The sequence below is a fragment of the Parasteatoda tepidariorum genome, chromosome 10 (genome assembly GCF_982258835.1).
Source record: "Parasteatoda tepidariorum strain Cologne lab strain chromosome 10, Ptep-v5.0, whole genome shotgun sequence".
Taxonomy (NCBI): domain Eukaryota; kingdom Metazoa; phylum Arthropoda; class Arachnida; order Araneae; family Theridiidae; genus Parasteatoda; species Parasteatoda tepidariorum.
Window position 1 is genome coordinate 101756250 of NC_141764.1, and position 27498 is coordinate 101783747.

Sequence of the window (27498 nt, forward strand, 5' to 3'; positions counted from 1 at the left end):
CAGTAAAGCAATTATCTGTTTGAAGGAGGGGAAATTATTTTTTTAAATATAGTGCCCATTGTGCAGCTCTACTGCAGCATAAAGTACAAAAGTACCATTAAATTCATTATGAGTCAAATTTAGGTATCTCAAGTTTTTATAAATCTGTTTTTTGTTGTATGTTGGGGTACACACTTCTATTTAAAATAATATTTTAGAAGAAAAAAAATCAGAATTTAAACTGATTAATTTTTTTGCATGGGGAAACCATCCTCTTTTTTTATTTAGTTACTCTATTAATTTTTTTCAGTTATGTGATATAGTTAAGTTTTAATTTAATTTTTAAAAATTTATATAGGATGCTATAAAGTATGAAAATGGACGTGATCTTCGAGGACAAACAATTGTAGTGGAATGGGCTAGGGGCACATCTAGTCGCCCACCTCTTCGAAGTAGGGTGAGTATCTTATGTTTGTTACACATTAAAGGTTTGCAAGATTTTGGATGCATATAAAAAGATTTTTTTCACTAGATTATGTATGATACTCGGTGATAGGTTTGAAATGATGCCAATCTTTCTGTATTGTAATTTTTAGTTTTCCATTTCAATCTTAATCGCCCAGAGTATTCAGATTTTCATATATTAAAACTAGATTGCAATTTTCAATATTTTTGCATGACAGTTAAAATAAAGTAATCGCTTTATCTTAAGCATACTTCAGGTAACTAATAATAAAAGTTGGGAACTATATTCCGATTTTAACATCACTATTAATTAAAATTTTTAGGGAATTTCAGGCTTAATAAAGGCATGTATGCAGACCGGGCAAGGCATGGGTGTTTCTTTCCCTCCTGTGTTCTATGTCCTTTCTCTTTTGTGTGTGAATGTGACCCGCCCTATAAACGGGTTGTGGTAGTGTGACGTGGGCGACGCTGTTCCACCGCAGTGGCTTCGCCACAGGTGCCCACTGGGTAACGAAAAGAGAATTAGCAGTTCTGGCACTTTCTGTGGCCAATGGACAATAGCTCCAAGTGCCCGCCATTAAAAAAAAAAAAAAAAAAAATACTGGTAAATAGGGAAGCTAGATAATGGGGCAGATGATGAAAATAATGAAAGATCTAGGAAGAAAAGTGAAACGAATTTTTTTCTAAATGGCGTAATTCGAAGCTTTTTCCAAAATGCAAGAAATTCGTGAATTTTGAAATTGATTTATAGAATGTGCGAATTTCTCGTGGTAATAATTTTTTAATGCGAGAAAAGAAGAAAATATGCGAGATTCTCGCGCTGTAGTGAAAACACTGCCCATTATGGCGGTCCTGAAAGGGTGGATACCACTTCTGGAGAACTGCTCATCGGGAAGACTGATTATGCAGCTCATGGGAAATAAAAATATATATTCCAAGCCAACGGACTCTAAGCCTTATACAGTTTGAAAAGAAAGCAAACATTGAAATTATTATTAGCTATTAAATTTTTATCCATATTTTTAAATTTAAATAAAAAATTAATCTCTAAAAGTAGCTGTATTACTAGCATCTTTTGTAGTATACTTTTTCTAAACTGATGTGTTAAAGACTATAACTCTGAGATTAAATTAATGATGTGACTGTTTGTATCTCTATTTCCCTTAGAGTATTTATCTGATGTTATGTAATTGTATTTTGTATGCATATTATTTCCATAATTATATATAAATTTATTATTTTTAGTTATTAAACTTTTTTATAAATTGTAGACCAGTGCAGAGTGTTACCGCTGTCATCGTTACGGTCATTGGGCTCGTGATTGCCCTGAACAGGATAGGAGATACAGAGGCGGAGGTGGAGGTCGGTATTCTGGTTCAAGATCAAGCTCAAGAAGGAAAAGGTAAGCCTAATTTTCTTTTTATATTGTCTATGATTAATTTCTTGTTTGTTGGTTGTTTTAAATGATTAGTGTACATTAAAAGTTTTTGTCATTTTAATTCTCAACAAAAAATTGTTAACTAGTGATATCTTAACACCACTCTGATCTAAAGGTTTGCATACAATTAATTTGTGTAAAGGGTATGTATGATAATTCTCAGTGTTCAATAGTATTTATTTTCACAGGATTTAAAGTTTGAGGATTTCGATTCTTATTCACATAGTTTATTAAGTTCATATTGAGATTCCTATTCCTGTGATTTAAAAATCTCACATGATTTTTTTTAAGCGATTAAAATCAAGGGTTAGAATTTGTATTTAGGCGATTTGAAAAGTATGTATCAATGATCACTTTTTATACCGTTTTAATATTTAACATCAACTGATTTAGTTCATTTTTATTATCGAAATTAATTTTTAAATTGTTTTCAACAGTAATTCTGTGAATAAAGATAATTAAGAAGTTCAGTTCTGTATCTAGCCTACTTATAATTCATAACATATTTATTGCATTTAAATTCAATATTTGTACAGATAATTAATATATTTTTATCTAATTTTTTTGTACCCATTTTCAGTTTTTTTTTCCACTTTTTTTTTTATTGCTTGAGGAAAGTCTAAATCTTTATTATGATAATACTATGAAAAATAAATATTCTTATAATTTTGATTTTTATTCATTTATATTTTGTCAGTAAAAGGAAATATATTTCTGAAAATCAAAATTGGAACTTAAAATGGTTTGAAAGTAGAAATTCACTATGATCAATGTGTATATATATGGGGCAATCCATACAAAATTTACACCCATGATACAAAAATGATATAAATAGACACATATTTTTGCGTTTTTGTTTAAATTGCATATTTTTGACTATACGAATTTTTGAAAATTTTGCTTTTTTGCGCGCACGATTTTACAAGTAATTTTTAAAGTATTGCAATCCAACAACAAAAATATTTAAATACACTTTCTTGAGATGATTTTTCTCAAATTTTAAGAAAACCAACCTTAAAATATAAAATTTTTTGAAAGGAAAAAAAAAAAAAAAAAAAACAATTTCTTTTTTTCGCAATTTGGACATTTTTGATTTCTTTTATATTTCGACAGTGTGAATTATAATCAATAATGTTATTTATATCTTTTGAACAAAGTGTCTTACCATTCCAAAAATTTGGAATTAATAACATTATTGATTATAATTCACACTATCGAAATATAAAAGAAATCAAAAGTGTCCAAATTGCAGAAACAAAAAATTTTATATTTTAAGGTTGGTTTTCTTAAAATTTGAGAAAAATAATCACCTCAAGAAAGTGTATTTAAATATTTTTGTTGTTTGATTGCAATATGTTAAAAAATTACTTGTAAAGTCGTGCATTCAAAAAAGCAAAATTTTTAAAAATTCGTAAAGTCAAAAATATGCAATTGAAACAAAAGCAAAAATATTTTTGATTTATTTTCAATAAAGAACAATAAAAAATAAAAAAAAATTATATCATTTTTGTATCATGGGTGTAAATTTTGTATGGATTGCCCCATAAATATGCCTCTGCATATCCCCCCCCCCACCAAGCTTCAGCTTTTATCATGAAGCCACAATCCAATCACCTTTGATTGTTGTAACATGCCAAGCCTGCCATAGTGTTACAATTATATTTACTAGGTTGAAAAAAAATTTTTAATTTTTATTTTGGTTTAAACTGAGATTTTTTATTTGGTGAAAATGAATAATAATTTAAATTTACTGAACCATTCTTAAGTATTTCATAGTATTTAACTACTATTGATTAATATTTTCAATGAAAATTAAAACATATAAATTTTTTTCTTTAAATAGGGTCAGGTGGAAGAAAGTGGGTATAAAATAGAGCTTTTTTTAAAGAAGGTTCTGAAACCATTTCATTAATTTGATTTTACTGAAAATTTTGCTGCATTTTATTTACATTGGATTCATATCGATAAAATATGAGGCTCATATTATCAATTTTTTAAAAATTTTCTTACATGTTTTTATATACAAACATAACCCTGTTTAGGATAAAGTAGGTATAGTTTTAAAATTAGTATATATTTTATTAAAAAACTTAGTAAATATTGTTTTTGAAATAAAAGTACTCTTAAATAAATATATTTTGATTATATTTAGAAAAATTAAATATTGAGAAATAATAATTTTTTTTAAAGCATTAATTTTCACGGCTATCAAAATTAGGTTTTACTTTGAATACAGTAAATGTGCAAATTTATTCGAAACATAAATGAGAGTATAGATTAATATCTAAAGTGATAATTAAAAGTGCTTTTACTGTTAATAGCAGAAATGAATTTTTTATTTAATTTAGTTAAAGTAAATTGTATTGTATTCCATGAAAAAACTGCCATATTTATTAAAAAATTGTGTCATCTATACCTTTAAATATGCTTGCTAAGTTGCATTGATTAATATAAAATATGGAGTATTAGATACTTATCAAAACTAGCACAGGATAAAATAAATCCCTATCATACAACACTAAGTTAAGCCTCACCCACTTTACCCCGCCTCAGAATACAATTATAATAAACAAAATTTTAAAATTTATAAAAATTTCTATGTTGATCTGTTTTTTAGATGTCCCTCTACCAGTTTGAACTAAAATTAATAGTTTTTGACTGTTTTTAATTATAAGAAAGTTCATAAACAGCTTTAACTAACATACATTATAAGTTGATCGTAAACAGATAGTTTGTAAAGATAATAATTTTTTTTTTTTTGTTAGTTTACAACTGTAAATCTTGCCACAATCTCAGTAAATGTCTAAAAAAAATAAAATTAATTATCTCAACTTCGTAGATGTTTTGTATTAAATGTATAGATGTTTTTTATCATCTACCCACTTTATCTCACCTGACCCTATGATTCTAAATTGCTTTTAATTCTACTTTATATTCAAAGTACATGTTAAAATGTGATGTCTCTGTTTTTCTGTAATATGAATATACAGTATTATTTATTTAATATCATTATTTAACTGTATAGAATTCATGATATTAGTTTTAAATTATATAATAATTTTCTTTCTTGGGTCCATTGAATCATTACAGATTATAATATATTTAAGGCAATGTTTTGTATTATATATAAGCAGAGATAATTGTGCTCAGGAAAAAATCTGGATTTTTCCCTAACTGCGGTCTGGAAGTTTCCGGAAATCATCGATCACATTTATGTATAAAAATTCAAGAATATTTTATTTAGAGATATTAGAACAAGACCATGGCACAGAATAGATCAAGATGGCAAAAACTTATTGGGACGACCTTGGCCATGCATAGGCTGTAGTGCCCAAAAAAAAAAACTAGAATTTATACTTGGCATCTTTCATTTGTAAATATTCTTTCTGGTAGAATACTAAATATGATAAAAGATAAAAATAAACTTGTACATAATTATTCATTAAAATTATGCTGTATATAATTTATTTAGAATTCAGTGTTTTGAAAATATCAATGATTTAAATTTATAAAGACATTATGCGTCTTTAATGATTTTACTCAAGAAATTTTCCGGATTTTTGAGTTGGACTCACAATCCCCCCTGTATAAGGCCATATAAAGAAATAATGTACTCTATTGCTAATTATAAATAGTTATTAGTATGAAGGTGTATTAACTGAATTATTTTTCTTAAAAGAACAGTACAATTAAAATTTCCTAAGTATTGATCTCAAACTGTTATGAGTTGCTCAGTGTTCTATGAATAGAATTCTACTGGAAAAATTTAAAAAAAAAATTTTTTTTTCAGTTAAATTCAATTCAATAAATTCAATTCAGTTAAGTTTAATTCAATTAAAAATAGGTTATTTTTGAGAATTTTTCTTTTCTTAAGTTTTCAAATGAGGTGCTTTTTTCACCCTCTGATTCACAAGAAAAGCATCTTTGATATGTAATTCCATAGAAAACAAAACATCTTAAAAAATGTTTTTAGAAAGGATAGAAATTCCTTACATGAAAAGTCTATCTGCGATAACTCTGCAGCAATTTCATCCAGATTCTGAATCTGGGGTATAGTGGTGTATGTTTTTTATTAATCTTCCACCATATCATACTTGAGGTTAGCCTCCTCAATCAGCTACAAGTACGTTATAAAATGGCTTTTATCACATTTTATGTAAGAAGAGGTATGTATTTTCAAATTCTCACTCCTTCTAAAATATTTCTAGCAAAGAAATTAAATAATGTTTGTATTCTTTAGATATTTTATCATGTTTGTATTGTCAGATATTTTTTAAACATTAAATGTTAAGCATGTGATGAGGAAAGTGCAATGCCTATAGGCAGTAAACAGAATATTCATGGTGAATATTGCACAGGGGCCATCTGATGCTTCAGTACATAATGTGTCAAGCATTATGATTATATTGTAGGTGGGAGGGAAAAAAACCACCCCTAAACAATATACTATTAAATTTTAATATTTTAAATTGTTAAATGGTTATGATTTTGTTAAAAAATATGTTACAATAATATTTTTACTTGTCCTGTGTTTTTATAAAAAATATCCTTTTTTAAAAAAAAAAAAAAAATTGTTACTGCCCTAAATGTTACTATCCGTGAATGTCCAAGACATCTTTCCTTCTAAAAAGGGATTGTAATTCTACACTGGGTTATAAGAAAACTGAGCATTATGCTTAAGCTGAGGCATTTATTTCTTGGTACCCCACCCTTATTAAACTGGTTAAAGAAGGCAAACTACTGGGTCTAATACAGGGCTAAAGAATGAATAGAAGAACTAGGTCACTTCTTTAAAGAGACTTGCCATTCTGATTTCAGGCAGTGACGTCACAGCGGCGCAGCATAAACTTTTCGTTTTAAAAATTAAATGTTTCAAATGTAACTTCTTTTAAACTTATTTCAGAAACATTCATTGTTTTCCGTAAATTTTTTTATTTTGGGGCAATTATCTTCTCCTCTGGTTGTAAGAACTTAACACCGAAATATCACCTGCAAAAATTATTATAAAACATAAAATGAGAAGACTTAATTTTTTATGTTTTACTTCAGAAAATATAAAGGTGACAGCAAAGATTAGATGCAATTATAAGATGTATTAGAAGAATTTCTGTTTATAAAAATGCACGTTTTTCATTTAGATGTTTAAGAACTTTTATAATCATTGAAATCGATACCATCTCTTAAGTTTAAACAGAAAAGAAGAAAAAATGTACAAGGTCAAAGAAAATAAGATCCTGAACTTCAAAAATAAAAGTTAATATTGATTAAAAATTTGTCCAATTTCATAATGTATTTTTTAATGTCATTATTCAAAGTATTTATGTGTTTTAATTATAATGCCTTAATTTTAAATACTTATGTGTAATATTTCCATTATGTTCACAAAGATTATTTTTTTTAGTAATTAGCATTTAAGGTTCTTGTTTCTTAGTGATAATGTATAAATATATTGAAATTAGACAACCCAATTAATAAAACTATTCTTATCAAACAATATATATTTATAAAAGTGCATTTATATGTTTTGTTTTATTTAATAGCAAAAGTTAAAAACTTAAATTAGAAGATAATAATGAAACGATGAGAACAATCATTTAGAAATTTTTCTAACTTTAAAATGTTATTTTTTAATACTATAAGAAAATGTATGAATACTATATTTTTGAACCGAAATAATTTGTTAAGAGTGTAAAGTTTGACAGCTATTATCAGAAAAGTGTCAAACATTCAACTCATTTCTTACAGAAAGTATAAACAGCAAAGTTTTCATATCCTTTAGTTGTGATTTTTGAGATCTGTGTGCAGCGTGACGTCATGCGGTTGGTAATCGCAGCTTCGTCTGTTAGTAAGGAATGAACCAGTCCTTCTCAATCTTCTCTTTAGCCCTGGGTCTGATATACATTTAAATGAAATAGAAATTAACTCATTTAATTAAAAATAAGGCAGTAATAATTTGCTGTATTATAGGTTTATAATTTAGCTTTTTTCTAAATTTTTATAAAAAGTATTTATGAAATTTTGAGCCAAGAAAAGTGTAGACTCAGCTCTTAATAAGCTAATTTTATTGGGACAAATCAAATTTGTCTCTAATATAAAGAGGTTTTAGCTTATTTTAAAGAATATGGTTAGCAAAGTGTGAACATATATATCTGAGTTTTCCCACTTTTTTAGGGAAAGGTGCTGGGTAAAACACTTTAGCTTGACAATTTATTTTTATTGTGACAGATCACTGTAACTAAGCATAAGGGTGAGTAATAATCAAGTGTTTAAATATTTATTTGCTTTAAATGGCATTGCAAGGATCCTGGATAGAATCTATGAACTGTTGACTAAAATTTTCTGCTGTAAAAAAAGAAGTGGTAATAGAATTAATATACCTTGCTTTAATCTATTTTAATTTTCCAATTGAGTAATGCTGGTATGTTTAATGGGTGGTAGGTACAGTTCTAGTCGGAGTAGGAGCTCATCTAGAGACAGGTGGAGAAGGCGCAGAACTCCAAGTCAAGTTCATTCTCCCAGCTACAACCGCTCTAAGCGACCAAAGAAGTCATCTCCTGGAAGTTCACGATCAAGGTGATTAATAATATTTCATTGAATTTTTGGAAATGAAATTTTATAAGACTCATTATCTTTCATGGTGTTGTCCCTAAGCTTTTTTAGAAGGGTGGCCCACCCTGCCTGCCCTTTGATGTGTGTCCTCTTTGCTCTTTTTGTAAGAATAAGCTGCCTAAAAACACTCCTTTTTTATTCATATTCCATTTAGTTTCTTTTTTCAAAGGGGGAGTATATTAATGAATTTTACTAGTGATTTTAAGTACCTCTTTTTTTAAAAGAAAGAATCTATATATTGTCATAATTTTCAGTTTCAATTATTAAAAAAAAAAAAGGCTTTCAAGTTTATCAGTGATTACTTTTTAGTTTGCTTTTTGAAAAAAAATTTTGCACAGTGATTGTCTTTTAGCATGCCTTTAATAATTTAACTATAAATATAACTATTAAACTATATATATTGTTCTTTTAATTTGATAATGGGTGAGAATTACTTTTTGAAATATACACATGAAATAGAATAAGAGGGCAATTTAAAAATTATTGAGGATTAAATTCAGTTATTACATACTCATTTGACAAATTTTAACAGTTTTAAGTGAGTGCTCTTTTCTGTGACCTTGCCCTTTTTTATACCGATGGTGAACTGTCTTTTATTTTGATTTATCTAGATAATAAGTAGTGTTATGAATAATACTAACATACATGAAGTGTTATGTGAATATTTCTGATGGTTTTATCTCTTAATGACTTTTAATGGTAATGTGAATGTTATAGGAGTCATTTAAATATAATGACAGCTTTATTTCTTATAAATATATTTTTGCTAAAAATCTGTCAATTTTTATGCATCCTTTGATGCTTTTAATCCGAAAAAAGGTTCTTTATACATTTTTTTGTGTAAATAGTGGCAAGTGAAAATAGTAGTTGAGCATGAATATTGGTTTTATATATAATTGTTTACAAACATTAGTTAAACATAAATATTGAATACAACATGTTGAATATATGAAATTCTAGGAATTAAAAAGGAAAGGGTGCTTCCCCACAGAAAAGGGTGCTTTGAGTTTCAAAAATGCACTCACCACCGTTACAATTTTTCTAAATGTGTAATATTGTGCAATAATAAAATTTGACCTTCAATTATATTTGTATTTCACAAAGTAATTCTCCCTTATTATCAAAATAAAAGAAAAATTTCAAGCTTTTAAGAAACAACTTGAAAGCTTTTTTTTTACATTTTAAACTGAAAATTTTTTTAAATTTAAAAATGCATTTTAAAAACTTTTTTAAAATTACAAAAATATTCCTTATTCTACTTCTTCCCCCAAAAAAGAAACCGATAAAAGTTTAACCAATTAAGAATAATTCTAAGTAAATATTTGTATTAGTTATCGAAATTAATTTATTCTGAAATAGTTAATAATTAGTTTTTCTAGTATGTAGTTTTTATTTAAACAGTGAATTAATTTTTTTTGTAATAAATTAAACTAAAAATAATAAGTTCACATTTTTCTATTTGTAAGAGTGCATGTTTATATTTATTTAGGAAAATACGACATAATCCATTTAAAAATAAGACATCAATGTTCTTAACATTTTGTATAAAAGTAAAATAAAAAAGTTATTTTTTTTCAACAGTGTTTATATGATTGAAACTTTCAACATCTTTGTTCTGTGTTAAATTTTGTCTGTTTAAATTTAACCGTATACTTATTGTTAAACAATTGTACTGGTCATTTTTAAACTTTAAATACTTTCCGTTCTTTTCAGTGTCTTGAAAAAAAGGATACTTTTTCCTAAAGAATTTTCAACTCTAGTTAAAAATCTAATCTAATATTAATCTTTAAAAAATTTAATCCAAATTATTGAAAGAAAAAAATCCTATGTTAATATAACTAGCCAACTACCCTAGCAGCAAAATAACTAGGACCAATATTCTTTAATTTTTGGCTCAATAAGGGTTCAAAGCACCATTATTTTTCAAATATTGGTCCTATATAGAATTGTCAGATTCACCCGATATTTTATATTCATTATTTAGCCAATATTGCTCCCTTGGTGCATGTTCTTATTGGCCCCATATTGAGCTAATTTTGAGCCCAACTTGGGCCAAGTAAGATTGTTGCAAGGGTAGAACTATATGATATGTAACTAATCAACATACGAAAAATTAATTGAAGGAAGGAAATTAAAAATGAAAGTTCAATAATTATCATTATTTATTAAATAATTATCAGTATCTAAATAAATCAGAAGTAGACTTTCCATTAAAACAGGTGGTTCAGAAAACGAAACTTTTCCTGAAAAAATAAAATAAAGATAGTGATGGCTTATTTTTACACAAACTGCAAGGCAGAACTAAAGAGAATATAAAAAGGGACTGGTTTATCCTTACCCAAAGCTGAAGCTATGATTTCTCACTTCATGGCGTCATCCCGCACACAGAACTCGAAAATCACAACTAAAGAATGTGAAAACTTGGTTATACTTTCTGTAACAGAAGAGTTGAAATGTTTCTGATAATAGTTGTCAAACTTCACACTGCCCACAAATTATTTCTGTTCCAAAGTATTGTATCCATAAATTTTCTTGGTATTCCTAATAATATTAATAAGATAACATTTTAAAGCTAGAAAAATGCCTCTACATGTTTGATTATAGTTTTCTAATTTTAGCATTTGCTGTTAAATAAAAGAAAGCATATAAAGACACTTTAATTATTGTATATTGTTCAATAGCAAAAATTTATTTATTCGTATGCCTAATTTTAGTATGTTTTTTATATACACTCGATTTCCCGAATTTTTCAATATCTCGAAGAGAAAAAATTCCCTTCAAATTTTCTATACACTCACTGTTCCCTTCAAATTTCCTATACACTCACTGATAACTCAATTTTTTTTTTCCATAAATAGTGTAGATTTTTTTTCTAAAATTAAAAAAAATATTCCAGAAAACAATTTAAGAATGGCTGACAAGGCATGGAATCAGTGGCGTACGCAGAATTTTTTCAAGGGGGGTGTTCATAATTTTCTGAAACTACTAAAAGAAATTCGAATCTGTAATAAAGCACTATTATTTCCCTAATTTAGACCAATAGACAATTTTGACTTTTTATTTAGACAACATTGTTTAGTTAAATTTTGATTTGATTTTTTAAATATAAGAGTAATATCTTCTGAAAAAAGTCCAGTGTCCTATGGGTGAAAGTAACACCTTGAAGGCCACTGTCACATTCATCAGATTTTGTTATGCTAGAAACGTTTTCTTCGACGGAAGTATCACATTTCTGTGCAACAGAAAAACTTACATTGGTACTAGATGCTGTCATCTCACTAATTTCAGGTCGTGATTTTTTTCTCAAAATAATTAAAAATTGTTAAATTCTTGCGTTTTGACATCCTAAAGATCCAAGAACAGCAAATATATATATATATATTGGTACAGAAATATCCGCTATGCTACTATCTCAAAGATTCGAGCTAGAATAAATAACTTCAACGAGCACAGTATCTCCAATGGTATTGTTACTGATTTCTTCACTAGTCGAAATAGTGGCGGCGACGGGTTCGGCAGTTGAATGAACTTATTGTTAAGACAAAACAAAACAGATTTAGCGACAAGTGGCAGATATAACTCTTAGTCTGACTAACTAACTTCACTGTACCCCGTTCCCCCTTTTATATAATTTTTCACCGCATCTCCAAAATTCTTGAATTGTCTCAAAGACGACAGAACGTCTAGGATTCCCGAATCATTGCGTCAAGACCTCGCGAATGACAGCCAGTCCGTAACAGTATCGCGTGAATTTGGTTTCAAAAGTAACACCCTATTATAGTAAATGTTTTTTCAGTATTCTGAGAAATACCATGAAAAAAAAAGTAGGCATAAGGCTAATTAAAATATATAGTTTTAAAAAATAGTAGCTCACATAATTTCTACTAAAATTTTTATTTTTGCCATTTTGTCTGAGCTCAAGGGGGTGTTTAAACCCCTCCCTTGCGTACGCCACTGCATGGAATGATGTGTCTTCCTCTATGATAATGAATGGCTTCAAGTCTGGATTCATTAAAGATCATGAAAGTTGTCAAACAATCAATATCGTTAATTCTGCTGAAAACTGCACCGAAAGTGATTGGAACAGATTGACCCGACTCATGAAGCTTGATGACATGGAATTTCATGACTTTGTAAATGTAGATGATGCAGTAACAGTGTGTGGTCAGTGGGATGACAATGATATCGCTCAAACGAAAGCTTCTTGTGAACTATCAGAAGAAGATGAGGGACTCGAAGATTTACCGCCCAATGTTACTAACAAACAAGCACTTTCTGCAGTGGACACTGTAAGGAGATTTATTTAGAGACAGCCTCTAATACATTTTTTATAACTCCTTTGATGTCACCTTTATATTTCTGTGGTAAAACATGAAAAATGACGTTTTGTGTTTAATACTAATGATTACTAGTCTCTATTGCACAAACCAGGATTGCCACAAGCGACTAAGGCTGAGGGCTAGGTGGCAAAGAGAAGACTCATCTCTCCCTCATTAGTCGGCGTACGACAGACGCGTGGGGGAAGTGAGGCAAGTCTTAAGGGGTCAAGTAGAGATTTTAAAAGAAATGTTCCCTGTTTCAATGTCATTGCTTTTCTTTTACATTACGCACGCGAACATATCATAAAAGATAGTGCATATATAGTTTTTTTAATTTATTTATTTTTTTGTATGATGTGACTTTAATTATTAATATTACTGAAGAGTTTTAAAGTTATTTACTGTTCATTATTTTAATTGAATAATAGTTTTTTTTTTTTTTTTTTTTTTTGTATAATTATGTTCTATTGAAGAATAAAGAATCAAAAAATAGCTGAAATGATAAAATATGTTTAATATACATACTGTAACTGCCATATTTCTCTGAAATAAAGGAAGTTTTTGCGCAATGCTTACTGCAATCTCAGAAATGTAATATATTTTTCTTTGAACAAGCGATTTAAAAATAATGTGAATAACTATTAATACTGCTTTTGAATTTGAAACAGTTACTTAATATATATTATTTTAAATCGATTCGTTGAGTGACAAGTTTTTTATTCTTGTATAATCATTTCCTATTGAAGAAAAAAGTAACATAAAAAAACTGAAATGATGGAAAAAATTAACTGTACATAGCAAAACTGCCAGATTTCTCTAAAATAAAGGAGGTTAGTGCGCAATGATGATCGCTCTCTTTGAATCGCAATATGTTCATTAATGAAACGATTTAACAATAATGTTAATTTAATTATTAATATTGCTTTAGAATTTTAACTAGTTATTTACTATTCATTATTTTAATTAATAAGTTGAGACAACATAGTAATATTTTTTGTAAAATTATTTACTGCTTAAAAAAAGTAGCAAAATTTACCTGAAATGATAAAATAAATTTAATGTGCGTAACGTAACTGCCGTATTTCTCTAAAATATAGGTAATAAGTGCACAATGCTGATCGCACTCTCAAAATCGTAACATATTTTTCGTTAATGAAGCTGTTTAACAATAATGCGAATTCAACTATTCATATATTGCTTAAGAATTTTAAACAATTATTTATTATATATATATATATATATTATATTATATATATATATATATTATATATATATATATATATTATATATATATATTATATATATATATTATATATATATATATATATATATATATATATATATATATATATATATATATATATATATATATATATATATAAATGTGGCATTTGGTCTATCAAGCTCAATTAAATTTTCGGCAAATTCAGAAGTCTCAAAATCCATAGTTAGTTTTAAAAAATAGAGAGAATAAAATGTCGCTGAAGTTTAAACACAAATGGTTAGAAGCCTTTCAAACGGTATGGTATATATAGTTAGTTTCTAGAGTGTGTAGAAAGCTTCCCTGTCTACCAATCAGTGCTATTTTCTACAATGGGAATCCTAAATAGGGGGGGGGGGTGTTCACACCTGTAACACTTTAACATTAGCAAGTTATGCCTGAAGAGAAATGCAAACAAAACTACATGAAGTTCTTTGAAATACCGAAAGTGATAGAATGGGCTACACCTGGACAGGAAACAGGTAATCAGGATCCTTACTAGTTAATTATACTATGCTAGCTAAATAGGGATATTTCTTGGTAACCATTTTAAAGCATGATTAGTCAATACTAGACATTCTATGTTCACAAAGGCACAGATTGTGGGAAAATTGCAATTTAGAGATAAAATTATACTAATGGCACTTAATCTTGTATAAATGATACTTATTCTTAACATCAAACAGAATTCGAAGTTATTGACTAATCATTATTTTAATTTATAAGTTGATTAAACATAGTAATTATACGGAATCATTTCCTATTTAAAATAAGTAACAAAAATTAACTGAAATGATAAAATTCACGCAACAATTACTGTAAAAATAGATAGCGAACAATTTTCAATCAATAAGAAAACTGATCATTTAAGAACTATTAAATTTATTTTTAAATAATAAGTAACGCTCAAATTAAAACCAAAACAGTCTTATTGCAATATATATATATATATATATATATATATATATATATATATATAAAATTGAAAATTAAAATGCTATTGATGCTCTTAAGCGTTGGGTTTTCGCAAAAATTTATGTATTTACTTTCTTAATTTTTTAAAAATAATGTTTTTGTTTTAAATTGCGAGTTACTTGTTATTTAAAAATAAATGTAATAGTTCTAAAATGATAAGTTTTCTTATTGATTGAAAATTGTTCGCTATCTATCTATCTACATGTATATATATATATATAAAATCTGAATTGACAGAGCGTAATTATTAAATTGTCTGGGGGAAATAAAGGCGGCCTGTGCGCAGTGGTCAATTAATTTTGTGGCTTACAACCAGGGTTCGTTGATTAAAATCAACTGATTTATATATATATATATATATATTTTAAATTAAAATTATGGTGTGCTAATTGAAACTTTGTGTTACTAGTTAAAGTAGTATTCTTTAAATTATCTATTTTATCTTGTCTTTTAATTTCAATCACGCCTTTGTATCAAAATGGTCGCTATGCATTATAATGAAAAATCATTTTAGTAAGTTAGAGCTTCTAAAATATTGTTATAATATGGTTTTAATATTAATTTACTTTTGATTAAACATTTATAAAGTTTTTTTAATCATAAATAAAAGCTCTTATAGTGTATTTGAATAAAAATGAAAAAAATCTGATTTAGATAAAAAAAATCCGATTTAAATCAAAATAATCCGATTTTTTTTTATTTTTTTTAAAAAAAAAGTCAGAAAAATCACGAACCCTGCTTGCAACGGACTGTCCCGAGTATATTTTACATTCCTTTTATTTTTATACAAAACGTAATAATAGTAAAAAAGTTATCATATTTCAAAGATTACTATTCATATAAAGAAAATAGAACAGGATAAAAAGAAAAAAAATACCTTTAAATAACAGATAAACTCATGGGTAAACATATCTTTTATTATTTTTAAGCTATTACGAGTATTAGTATCCGTTTATTAGTTCGTCTATAAATGCCTATTAATGCTTAAATAAGATAGCGAACAAATTTTAATCCATAAGAAAACTGATCATTTCGGGACTATTAAATTTATTTTTTAATAATAAATAATGCGGAGTTTAAAATCAAAACACTCCTATTACAAAATTAAAAAAATAAAAACAGACATTTTTACGAAATCACAGCGCTTTATAGAACCAATAGCATTTTAATTTTCTATGTTCCCTAAAAATCACTCCCTTTAATGACCCCGGGTCGAGGCACACGTAGGCACAAGCCATTTTACATGCAGAAAGGTAGACCTCCTGGCCGTCTGTGGTCAATGGCACGTGGCATCTGGTTGATATCCATGTCTAATGACGGAGGGCTTTCCTTCAACTTTGCGAGGTAGTTCTCTCCGTAAAATGCAATTATTTTTGGTATAAGGCGACTAAAGCAACTTTTTTTGCCTGAAAAGGCTTTCTAAACTCCTAGCGATGTTTTTTTTTTTTTAATGAAGCATAAATTGAGTGGAAAACCTGCACCCCACAAGATAGTTTCTGAACACACTGAATTTTTTTTTTTTTTTTTCTTAAAGAAAAAACATTTGAGTCTTCACTTTTTAATTCGTTCAATCTGCACAGATTTCATTGTAAGTCTATTTCATTTCTCGATCGCCTTTTCAATGATTATTGCTACGAAATTCTGCATGATTTAAAGAAAAAAATTTTATATGATATTACGAACCGTGAATTTCGAATTTGAGTAATCACTTTTCATATATATAAACATTTACGTTTATATAAAAATTATCATATCTGCCACCAACTTGACTGAATGGATCATGGTATGGCAATTAAGTCATTAACAAAATTTTAGTCATATTTTTGATGCATTTTTGTTCTTACTTAGGCAACTATTTTCCTAGTTTTTGGCTACTAAAAGCAACTAATTTGTTCATTTTTTCTGCGGCAACCCTGACAAACTGATACTTGACTACTAGTGGAAAATTTTTGCAATCAGACCAGAAGAAAATTACCTCAAATTAGGAAAACAATGAACATATTGAAGTAATTTTCAAAAATGGATGTTAGTTACAAGCAAAATGCTTTATTTTTAAAGAGGGTTGATGCAGTGCTGCTGTAGCGTCGACTGAAATCGGAAGCTCGGAGCAGCAAAGGAGTGACCTAGCCCTAGCTTCTAAAAACACTTAGGGAGAGCACTAGATTATGCTACTGTTAAATGATTTTTATTTTATAAGAAAGAAAAGCATTTGTGTTTAACTGATAATTGGTTGTTTTAGTGTTTTTTGTATAAGAAATGAAAAATAATGAATTGTAAGGAAAGAATTGTTGCTAAACTGTAAGGGCTCTGCATATATAAATATTAATTTATTTAACTGCAGGGTATCAACGCACCTGGTCAGTTATAAATTTCAACCTTAATTAAAATTTGCTATGGAAAATCGCACTTCATTTTTGCTGTTAGAGCTCTTAATCCTGCTTTTGCTAGTTTCCTGGTTTCTTATGTTGAAAGAACATTCTATCCCCATTGCTTTTAGTCATTTAGGCTTCCCATCATGATAGCAAGATAGTGCAGGTTGTTATGTGCTGGGCGTATTGCTCAAAAAGTTCAAAAGCGTACTTTCTTTACCGAAAACTAAATATTTTTCAAATTTGCTTCAAATACAAAAAATAATCAAAATTGGCTATAATAATAATAAAACAGGTGACTCCTCACTTTCCTGGGTTCTCATCAAGAATAGAAGTACAATTCTATGCTGCAATGAGTCAGTAAATTGCCACATGCGAACTAAGAAATACAACAACGCCTACAAAAATAATGTTTGTTTTCCTTTTAAATTTAAATGAATTGCATGTGTGTTTCTTTTATACACTAATTTTCTTTTTCGCATGTTGTAAATAATCATCTCATTAGAAAAGCGTGAAATCCGTAGCAATAAAAATTTCACTACTCTTAAGTTTTTATTTATTAGAGAACTCAATTATATTTGGAGGCTAGATTTTTAAAAAAGTATTAAGTGAGGGGCATTAAATATTTTAAATGCAGTAAAATATCTTTTGTTTAGTTATGTACAAAAATTCAGATTTGTCATTCCAAAAAACATTAATTTATCTCTTAATGATTTTATTTACAAACAATTGAAATAAAAAATTCACTTATCTCAGAATTATTAAATTTTATGAAAGTTGAAACCATGTAATAATTTTGACAAAAATGTTTAGCTTTAGTACTCATTTTATTTACATTTTAAAATTATGGATAAAACATTTTTTAATCATTTCATTCAAGAAATACTAAACCAAGTAACAAATAATAAACATTTTAGGGGCCATTCACTAAATTACATTGTAATGTGAATTTATTAGTTTTCTAAGTTTACTTAATTCTTTACATATCGTCAATAAATTCGGTATGATCAATAATACAGTACAGAACCCGTTATCCGGAAATCGGAAAACCAAAAAACCGGAACAAAATTCAATAAATTTTCCTGCCATTTTTTTTAAAAAAATGTTTTTTTCCTCATAAGATTTTAGCATTTTTCTTTCTATTTTGAAAGATATTTACCTTACCATCATTTTGGAAATAATCATTAGTGTATTACTTCGTTTTTTCTTTTTAAGATTATTTCTAAATATTTTTTTTTTTTTTTTTCAGTTGGATTTAACAATAAAAAAAACTGCCTTTTGTAGCGATTCAGAAAACCGGAAAAATCAGTTATCCGGAATAGCAATGGTCCCGATCGTTCCGGATAATCGATTCCTTACTGTATTAATCTTGTTAATGTTTTGCTGAATATGCTTTTATAAATAACTTAAATCTGAATCTAAAAAATACACTTTTTTAATAATAGTTAAATTTATAATTTTGAATTATTATAATAGTTAAATTTATAATTTTGAATATTGATTTAAAAATAGAATGAGCCACTTAATATTGAATATCTTTGCATGATTATGCATAAATTTTTTTTATCTTGGCTAATATAATCAAGAAAAGAGTTATTTTATCATGATCATGTAAAGTATTAGGAAATTATTTAGCATTTTAATGTATTTACGAAGAACTTTTACCAACAATTTAATTTTTTTATTATTGTACATATCCTAAGTACATGATTAAGATTTTGATGTTAAAAAGTGGTTGAGAATTGTTGAAAAACCTGAAACGAATTATATTTAATATTTCCTGCACTAATGAGAGTTTTTGACAGTAATTTTCAAAGCAAAAATAGTTTTATGTTAAAATAATTCAAGAATATAATTGTTGGAGCCTTTGGAATTTTACATGTGTGTTCATATTTATAATGGCTAATAATTATCTTTACACTAAAATTTTGTATTTTTGACAACTGTCAAAAAGTGCTTAAAAATATTTTTTGGGTGCTTGAAAAATGCTTATTTTTTTGTTTAAATTTTAGCTATGTGAGATAGATGGCTGGTGGATTTTAGCATTATAAGTTACCGAGATTTAAGCTTTATAAATTTTCCTTAAAAGCATTAAAAATTTTAATTCATTTACTAATTTGTTTATTTGTTATCATAAATTGCTGGGTTATTTGTTTTTCAGTTTGCTTAGTAGCTCAGTTCTTTTTTGCTACTTTTGTTTAAATAGACTTATATAAATATATGTGCAAAGCATTGCTTAGGTAAATCAATATTATTTATAAGAAAGGTAGTTACTTACTTACTCCTGCATTTAATTATATTAAGAAATAATATATTAACCAGAGTAAGTCATGGAAAGTTATTGGTAGAAGTCATGCTTAAATTTGTTTAGATTCGATGGACATAATCAGCTGTTCTCATGGAAATTATGTGAACCAAGAACGTGGCTTACAAATTCAAAATTTAGGATATGCATTCAATGTCACTTTATTTTAATATTATGAAAATTCTTCATATTTTTTATTTGTGTATTACTATCCTAAAAATATTATGTTCTGTTAACAATCCTTTTATTTTTATATGCATTGAGAAAATTGTTTACGTCAGTCCACTTTCTAATGCTGTTACACATCACAATTTGTGTTTCAGTTTCGCTGGTGGACATAATAATCAGCTACTCCCATTGGTTATAGAATTCATTTATATGATCTAAGAATGTAGCTTACAAATTCAGAATTAAATATGTAAACTCTTGTCTTATTTTTTATTTGCACATTACTAACCTTAAAATATTAGGTTCTATTAACAATCCTTTTATTTTTTTTATGCATGGAGAAAATTGTTTACGTCAGTCCACTTTCTAATGCTGTTACACATCACAATTTGTGTTTCAGTTTCGCTGGTGGACATAATAATCAGCTACTCCCATTGGTTATAGAATTCATTTATATGATCTAAGAATGTAGCTTACAAATTGAGAATTAAATATGTAAACTCTTGTCGTATTTTTTATTTGCACATTACTAACCTTAAAATATTAGGTTCTATTAACAATTCTTTTATTTTTTTTTATGCATTGAGAAAATTGTTTACGTCAGTCCACTTTCTAATGCTGTTACTCACAATTTGTGTTTCAGTTTCGCTGGTGGACATAATAATCAGCTACTCCCATTAGTTATAGAATTCATTTATATGATCTAAGAATGTAGCTTACAAATTGAGAATTAAATATGTAAACTCTTGTCGTATTTTTTATATGCGCATTACTAACTTTAAAATATTATGTTCTGTTAACAATCCTTTTATTTTTTTGTGCATTGAGAAAATTGTTTACGTCAGTCCACTTTCTAATGCTGTTACACATCACAATTTGTGTTTCAGTTTCGCTGGTGGACATAATAATCAGCTACTCCCATTGGTTATAGAATTCATTTATATGATCTAAGAATGTAGCTTACAAATTGAGAATTAAATATGTAAACTCTTGTCGTATTTTTTATTTGCGCATTACTAACTTTAAAATATTATGTTCTGTTAACAATCCTTTTTTTTTTATGCATTGAGAAAATTGTTGTTTACGTCAGTCCACTTTCTAATGCTGTTACACATCACAATTTGTGTTTCAGTTTCGCTGGTGGACATAATAATCAGCTACTCCCATTGGTTATAGAATTCATTTATATGATCTAAGAATGTAGCTTACAAATTGAGAATTAAATATGTAAACTCTTGTCGTATTTTTTATATGCGCATTACTAACTTTAAAATATTATGTTCTGTTAACAATCCTTTTATTTTTTTATGCATTGAGAAAATTGTTTACGTCAGTCCACTTTCTAATGCTGTTACACATCACAATTTGTGTTTCAGTTTCGCTGGTGGACATAATAATCAGCTACTCCCATTGGTTATAGAATTCATTTATATGATCTAAGAATGTAGCTTACAAATTCAGAATTTAAGATGCGTAATCAATATCCCTTAATTTTAATATTATGTAAACTCTTGTCGTATTTTTTATTTGCACATTACTTACCTTATAATATTAGGTTCTATTAACAATCCTTTTATTTTTTTATGCATTGAGAAAATTGTTGTTTACGTCAGTCCACTTTCTAATGCTGTTACACATCACAATTTGTGTTTCAGTTTCGCTGGTGGACATAATAATATGCTACTCCCATTGGTTATAGAATTCATTTATATGATCTAAGAATGTAGCTTACAAATTGAGAATTAAATATGTAAACTCTTGTCGTATTTTTTATTTGCGCATTACTAACTTTAAAATATTATGTTCTGTTAACAATCCTTTTTTTTTATGCATTGAGAAAATTGTTGTTTACGTCAGTCCACTTTCTAATGCTGTTACACATCACAATTTGTGTTTCAGTTTCGCTGGTGGACATAATAATCAGCTACTCCCATTGGTTATAGAATTCATTTATATGATCTAAGAATGTAGCTTACAAATTGAGAATTAAATATGTAAACTCTTGTCGTATTTTTTATTTGCGCATTACTAACTTTAAAATATTAGGTTCTATTAACAATCCTTTTATTTTTTTTATGCATTGAGAAAATTGTTTACGTCAGTCCACTTTCTAATGCTGTTACACATCACAATTTGTGTTTCAGTTTCGCTGGTGGACATAATAATCAGCTACTCCCATTGGTTATAGAATTCATTTATATGATCTAAGAATGTAGCTTACAAATTCAGAATTAAATATGTAAACTCTTGTCTTATTTTTTATTTGCACATTACTAACCTTAAAATATTAGGTTCTATTAACAATCCTTTTATTTTTTTTATGCATGGAGAAAATTGTTTACGTCAGTCCACTTTCTAATGCTGTTACACATCACAATTTGTGTTTCAGTTTTGCTGGTGGACATAATAATCAGCTACTCCCATTGGTTATAGAATTCATTTATATGATCTAAGAATGTAGCTTACAAATTGAGAATTAAATATGTAAACTCTTGTCGTATTTTTTATTTGCGCATTACTAACTTTAAAATATTATGTTCTGTTAACAATCCTTTTATTTTTTTATGCATTGAGAAAATTGTTTACGTCAGTCCACTTTCTAATGCTGTTACACATCACAATTTGTGTTTCAGTTTCGCTGGTGGACATAATAATCAGCTACTCCCATTGGTTATAGAATTCATTTATATGATCTAAGAATGTAGCTTACAAATTCAGAATTTAAGATACATAGTCAATATCCCTTAATTTTAGTATTATGGAAATTAGTGTTATATTTTTTTTTTTTTTTTCCAAGATTACTACCCTAAAAATATTGTGTTCTTTTAACAAACCTTTATTTTTTTTATGCTTTGAGGAAATTGCTTACAGCAGTCCACTTTCTAATACTGTCACACATCACAATTTGTGCTTCAGTTTCGCTGGTGGACATAGTAATCAGCTACTCCCATTGGCTATGAAATTCATTTTTATAATCCAAGAATGTAGCTCACAAATTTAGGACATGCATGAAGCATTAATTTGTTTAAATGAAAAATTTACTTTATTTATTTTTTAAATTAAAATTTACTTTGATTACAAAGTTTAGTTAATCGGTCAGTTTAGTTTAAAATTTAATTAACTTTTTAATACTGATGCACACCTCAATTTGTGTTTCAGTTTCGCTGGTGGACATAATAGTCAGCTGCTGCCAGTGATGATCACTTAATTCTTAGATCATTTATATCTAGAGATGTAAATTTACAAAAAATTAAAATAAAAATTAAGAATTTGTAAATTAAAAATTTACAAAATTAGACATTTATACACATACTACTTAATTTAAAAGCATTTCTTAAACTTATTTTATAATTTTGTTGCCCTTAAATGTTTATTATTCTCGAGACTGTTCTTAAAATTATTTTATTTAAAATAGTTTATTTATTTTTTTATAGATCAAGAAGTGCTGAAAAGTCTAAGAAGGAAGTGTCTCGCCGTAGCTCAAGCAAATCTACAAGCCGCAGTCCTCCCCGAAAGAAGCGTGCAACCAAATCTGGTACACGTAGTCCTGCTAGAAAGCACAAGGCTAGCAGGTCTACCAGTCGCAGCCCTTCACCTGGTGGTAGAGGTTCTCGGAGGGATAAAAGCAGGAGTGAAAGCCCACGTAAATCCCGTTCAAGGAGTAACAGAGATGTGAGTCCTAGAGAGAGTAAGAAGCGTAGCAGGAGTAACAGCAAGGATAACAGTCCTAAAGGTCGCCAATCTCATGGCAGAAGTCGCAGCAAGTTGAGTCGTTCCCGTAGTAGGAGTGTGGAAAGAAAGGCGCATCGTGGAGGATCCCCTGATGAGGTTAGTTTATTGGTCTAATGTTTTAAGATTTTGAAATTGTTTCCAAATTATTTTTTCTCTAGAAATTGTTTAGAGTTTTGGTCTCATACTATGTAGTTATTTATTCAATAGAAAATGTTATTTGATTTATTAGTCATTTTTAAGATTTAAATATTTACCATTTTTCATGTAATGTTAAATGCAAATATTTTTCAGATTTTCTACAAATCATAAATAAAGTAGTCCAGACCTTCTTTCAAAGTATGAATAAGTCCCAAAAATAAGTAAATGGCATAAAAAAAAAAAAATTTTATGGGCCCGGAAAATTATTCAAATGTAAGAAATAATCAAGTTATACTCTACTGGTTATACTATTAAGTTGTGAGAATTGTTAGCAGGAGAAATGAGAAGATAAGAATTTCTGTTTAGATACACATAATATATTTTAATCTTATTGGTAAATTTTGTTTCTTTAAATAGAAGGAAAGTGGCAGAGATTATGCAAATGGCCAGCGTAAAAATCAAAGTCGTAGTCCTGAAAGGAGCCCCGAATCCCAAGGAAGCCGTGGTCGTAGTCGCTCACGCAGTCCGAGTTACGATAAAGAAGAGGCCAATAAAGAGCGAGAACAATGGAGTAAATCCCCTTAGACAATCTGATGTATTACTCCAATTTATTTCTTTAATTTCTTATGTTAATGTAATATGTATTTCTCTTATTACTATACCATAATAAACCCAACTTTGTCCTCTATTTTGGTTTCCTTTTTTTTCTAATCTGTATTTCTGCTTTAAGATTTCTTGTTCGGTTTGTTTTAAATGTGTATTCTATAGAATACACATATTAGAGATAATAAGTATCTTCTACAGTGAAAAAAAGAAAAATAATTCCCTGTGGGTGAAATATGCATCTTCTAACCCAAGGAAGCTCTTTCAAAAAATATTTTACAATTGAAATTTAGTTTAAGAAACGAAAACTATTTTCTAAGCTAGGGGTGCACAACCTTTTTGATTAAAGGGCCACTTGCACAGCATTAACGAAAGGCCGCATATATATTTAGGCATGTTAACAGCAAATGTAGTAATATGTATTTAAACATCAGTGTTTGTTTTTTTTTTCTATTTTTAATCAATCAACTTAGTAATATATTTGTAGAAAATTAAAGTGTTCAATTATTAGATCTCTGTCAAAAATGAAAAAAACTAATACTTTTTTAAAAATAATTTCCATTTTTATTTCATCAAAAATAGATTTATTAAAATAGGTAAATAAACATTAAAACAAGAATTTTTTTTTTTAAAAATCATATCACGCAATGCAAAAATTATTCATTTAAAAATAAATTATTATAAAAAAAGACTGCAATGTTCACAGAAGGAAAGAAGAAAAAAAATTTTGTATATATTTAGTAGTATAAATTCAAAATGTACTTTGTTATTTCTTTTTAATGATTATTAGATTCTTTTTATATAGTAAAAGTTTTTTTTTTTGTTATGGATAAAAATCAAAGCAAGAAAAATTTTTAATAAAAATTGCAAATAGCGAGCAATTTAAAAATTCGCATTTTCCACCACTTTCTAAACTTCTCAACTTGCAATCGCATTGCATTTAAATTAGGGATGTAACGAGTATTAGGCCTTTTTGTCAAAAATTCAGTTGGTCAATTGGCCAAATATTCTTCAGCAGAGTAAAGTTTTTTTTTTTTTAAATTTGTGTAGATATGATAAAGAATAATATAAAATCGTAATTTTAACTATATTATATCATTGTTTATTATAAGAGGTAGTTTTTACACAAATTTGTTACATTTTAAAATCCATGTTTCTGCACATAGCTGACAAATTCATCTTCTAGAAGACAAATGGAAAAACGAAGTTTGAAGAATTGAAACCAGATTACTTTATACTGACTTCTTTGCATTTCTTTTTGCACTTCTGCTTTTTTAAAAAAATGAATTATATTCAAACAAGTCAATTTCTTAATTCTTTCGATACTTTTAGTTCTAAGATTTGAGAAGGATTTTTTGTTGTTGTTTTTATTACAACTCATCATTTTAACGGAACGTCCCATACTATTGATTGTCACTTTTTTCTCTGTCCCGTAATATAGATAACCGGGAAGGTAGAAAACTGAAATTTTCAGTGTTTAAGTTTAGTTTTAGGAGCTCAGAACATTTTTTTTTTTGTTCTGCTTTTATTTTTAATTAACTCTTCTCTATATAGGCATTTTTATTATGACACAGCATTTTTCATAATGAGCGTTACTGATAAATTTCATTTAGTAGCAATTCTTTTCTTCTAAAAATATGGCAATGTGAAAAATTAAATATGCTGAATTTAGATTTCCATTTAAAAAATTCCGTTTGTTTGGCGCAGCATGTCCTTCTGTGGACTTTGTGCCATTAAACCCAACATTCAATTCAATTCAATTCCATTTAAAAAATTAATAACTTTTTTTGTTTTTGTTTAGTTTTTTTTAAAAAAAGAATTCTCTTTTTACAGACGTTTTTATTATAACTCAGCAATTTTTTAGAACATTTCTGTTAGTATATTCTTGACCTGTTCTGGTGATTGAAAAACTGAGATGTTTTGCATTAAAATTTTCCTTCGAAAATTAAGATCGATTTTTATTTTCGCTTTTGTATATAATCTTTAGTTCTTATTAGAGCTGCATTTTCCAAAGGGTTTCTGATATGCCTTATTTTTTAGCGTTGTTTTATGAACGCGCTTTTTCTAGAAAATATTCTTAGCATCGAACTTTTGGTTTCAGTGTTACTATGCTCTGCTGAAAAATTTTATTTGGCCAAGATATACTGTATTCGGCCGTTTTTTTTTTTGCTGAACATTTAGTACGTCGCTGTACCGAATACCGCTCATAACCGAAATGCCGCATCAAAAAGTGTTTATTTAAATGCGCGAATAGAAATTCGCCTCTTGTGATAACATCGCAGTTAATAATAATAACGTGGAAAAGTATAACAATTAAAAAAATAAAAAAACTTAAATTAATGCTGAACTCAGCACGAATAAAGCGTGTCAAATGAGCGATTTAAAATTCCTCATAAAATAATCGGAATTTTTTAAACTACGCGGGAATGCATAGCAATAACTGCCCCAAAAAAAATGGTTGAAAAAAAGAAAGAACTGCCGAAAAGTGATTATTTAAATGAGCGATCTGAAACTCGCGTGTCGTAATAATATCGTTATAAAAATTCAGGATTTTCGAAATTGTGTGGAAAAGCGGAAATAAGTGCTTAAAAAATCATTTTGATTTATGATAAAATCGGCTTAAAGAAAGCGCGGTAAGCATACATTTACTATAGAACAAATAAAAATTGAGAGCTTAAAAACGTGATGACTCAAAAGTGTGATAAAAAAATTTAAGACATTTTTGATTATTTTTTATGAGTTCAGAAGCTCTCGCGCTTCAGTGATCGGAGGGCCGCAGGTTGTGCACCCCTATTCTAAGCAATTAAATATATAAATTTAAGTGAAAAAGTTCTTATCCTTCTAAGTTCTCATTCTTCAAATTAAAGTTTATTGTATTGGTCATTTTTGGTTTCTTCTTGTGACCCAAAAGAAATAGATTTCTTCCAAGCAAAGTACCAATCCTTGTCGAAATCTGATTATTGCAAGCCCTGATTTAACATTTTGCTGTCCTTTTTTGTTGATACTCAATTGAAATTGTGAGTTGCTGCAGGACCTCAAATAATAGTCCTGGTGTATCAAGGAAATAAAGTGATTGGTTTAACGCCCAATCCAAATTGTGGGTGTGATATCTACATACACTACAACTATATTGCCAT

At 27.9% G+C, this 27498-nt stretch overlaps 1 protein-coding gene across 4 annotated transcripts in view; it reads left to right on the forward strand.

The window, feature by feature from the left end:
- Window positions 1-24446, forward strand: part of LOC107448893 (uncharacterized) — a 34779-nt gene extending 10333 nt beyond the window's left edge. For 2 of the 4 annotated variants that reach the window (XM_071184355.2, XM_087153524.1), the window contains exons 3-7: window positions 338-436; window positions 1716-1846; window positions 8321-8455; window positions 23323-23716; window positions 24176-24446. In XM_071184355.2, coding sequence (XP_071040456.1) covers window positions 338-436; window positions 1716-1846; window positions 8321-8455; window positions 23323-23716; window positions 24176-24343 — 927 coding nt within the window. In that variant the 3' untranslated portion in view covers window positions 24344-24446. The remainder of the gene's footprint in view (window positions 1-337; window positions 437-1715; window positions 1847-8320; window positions 8456-23322; window positions 23717-24175) is intronic. The other 2 variants (XM_016064246.4, XM_016064247.4) reach the window with 1 other exon arrangement.
- The last annotated feature ends 3052 nt before the right edge of the window (window positions 24447-27498 follow it).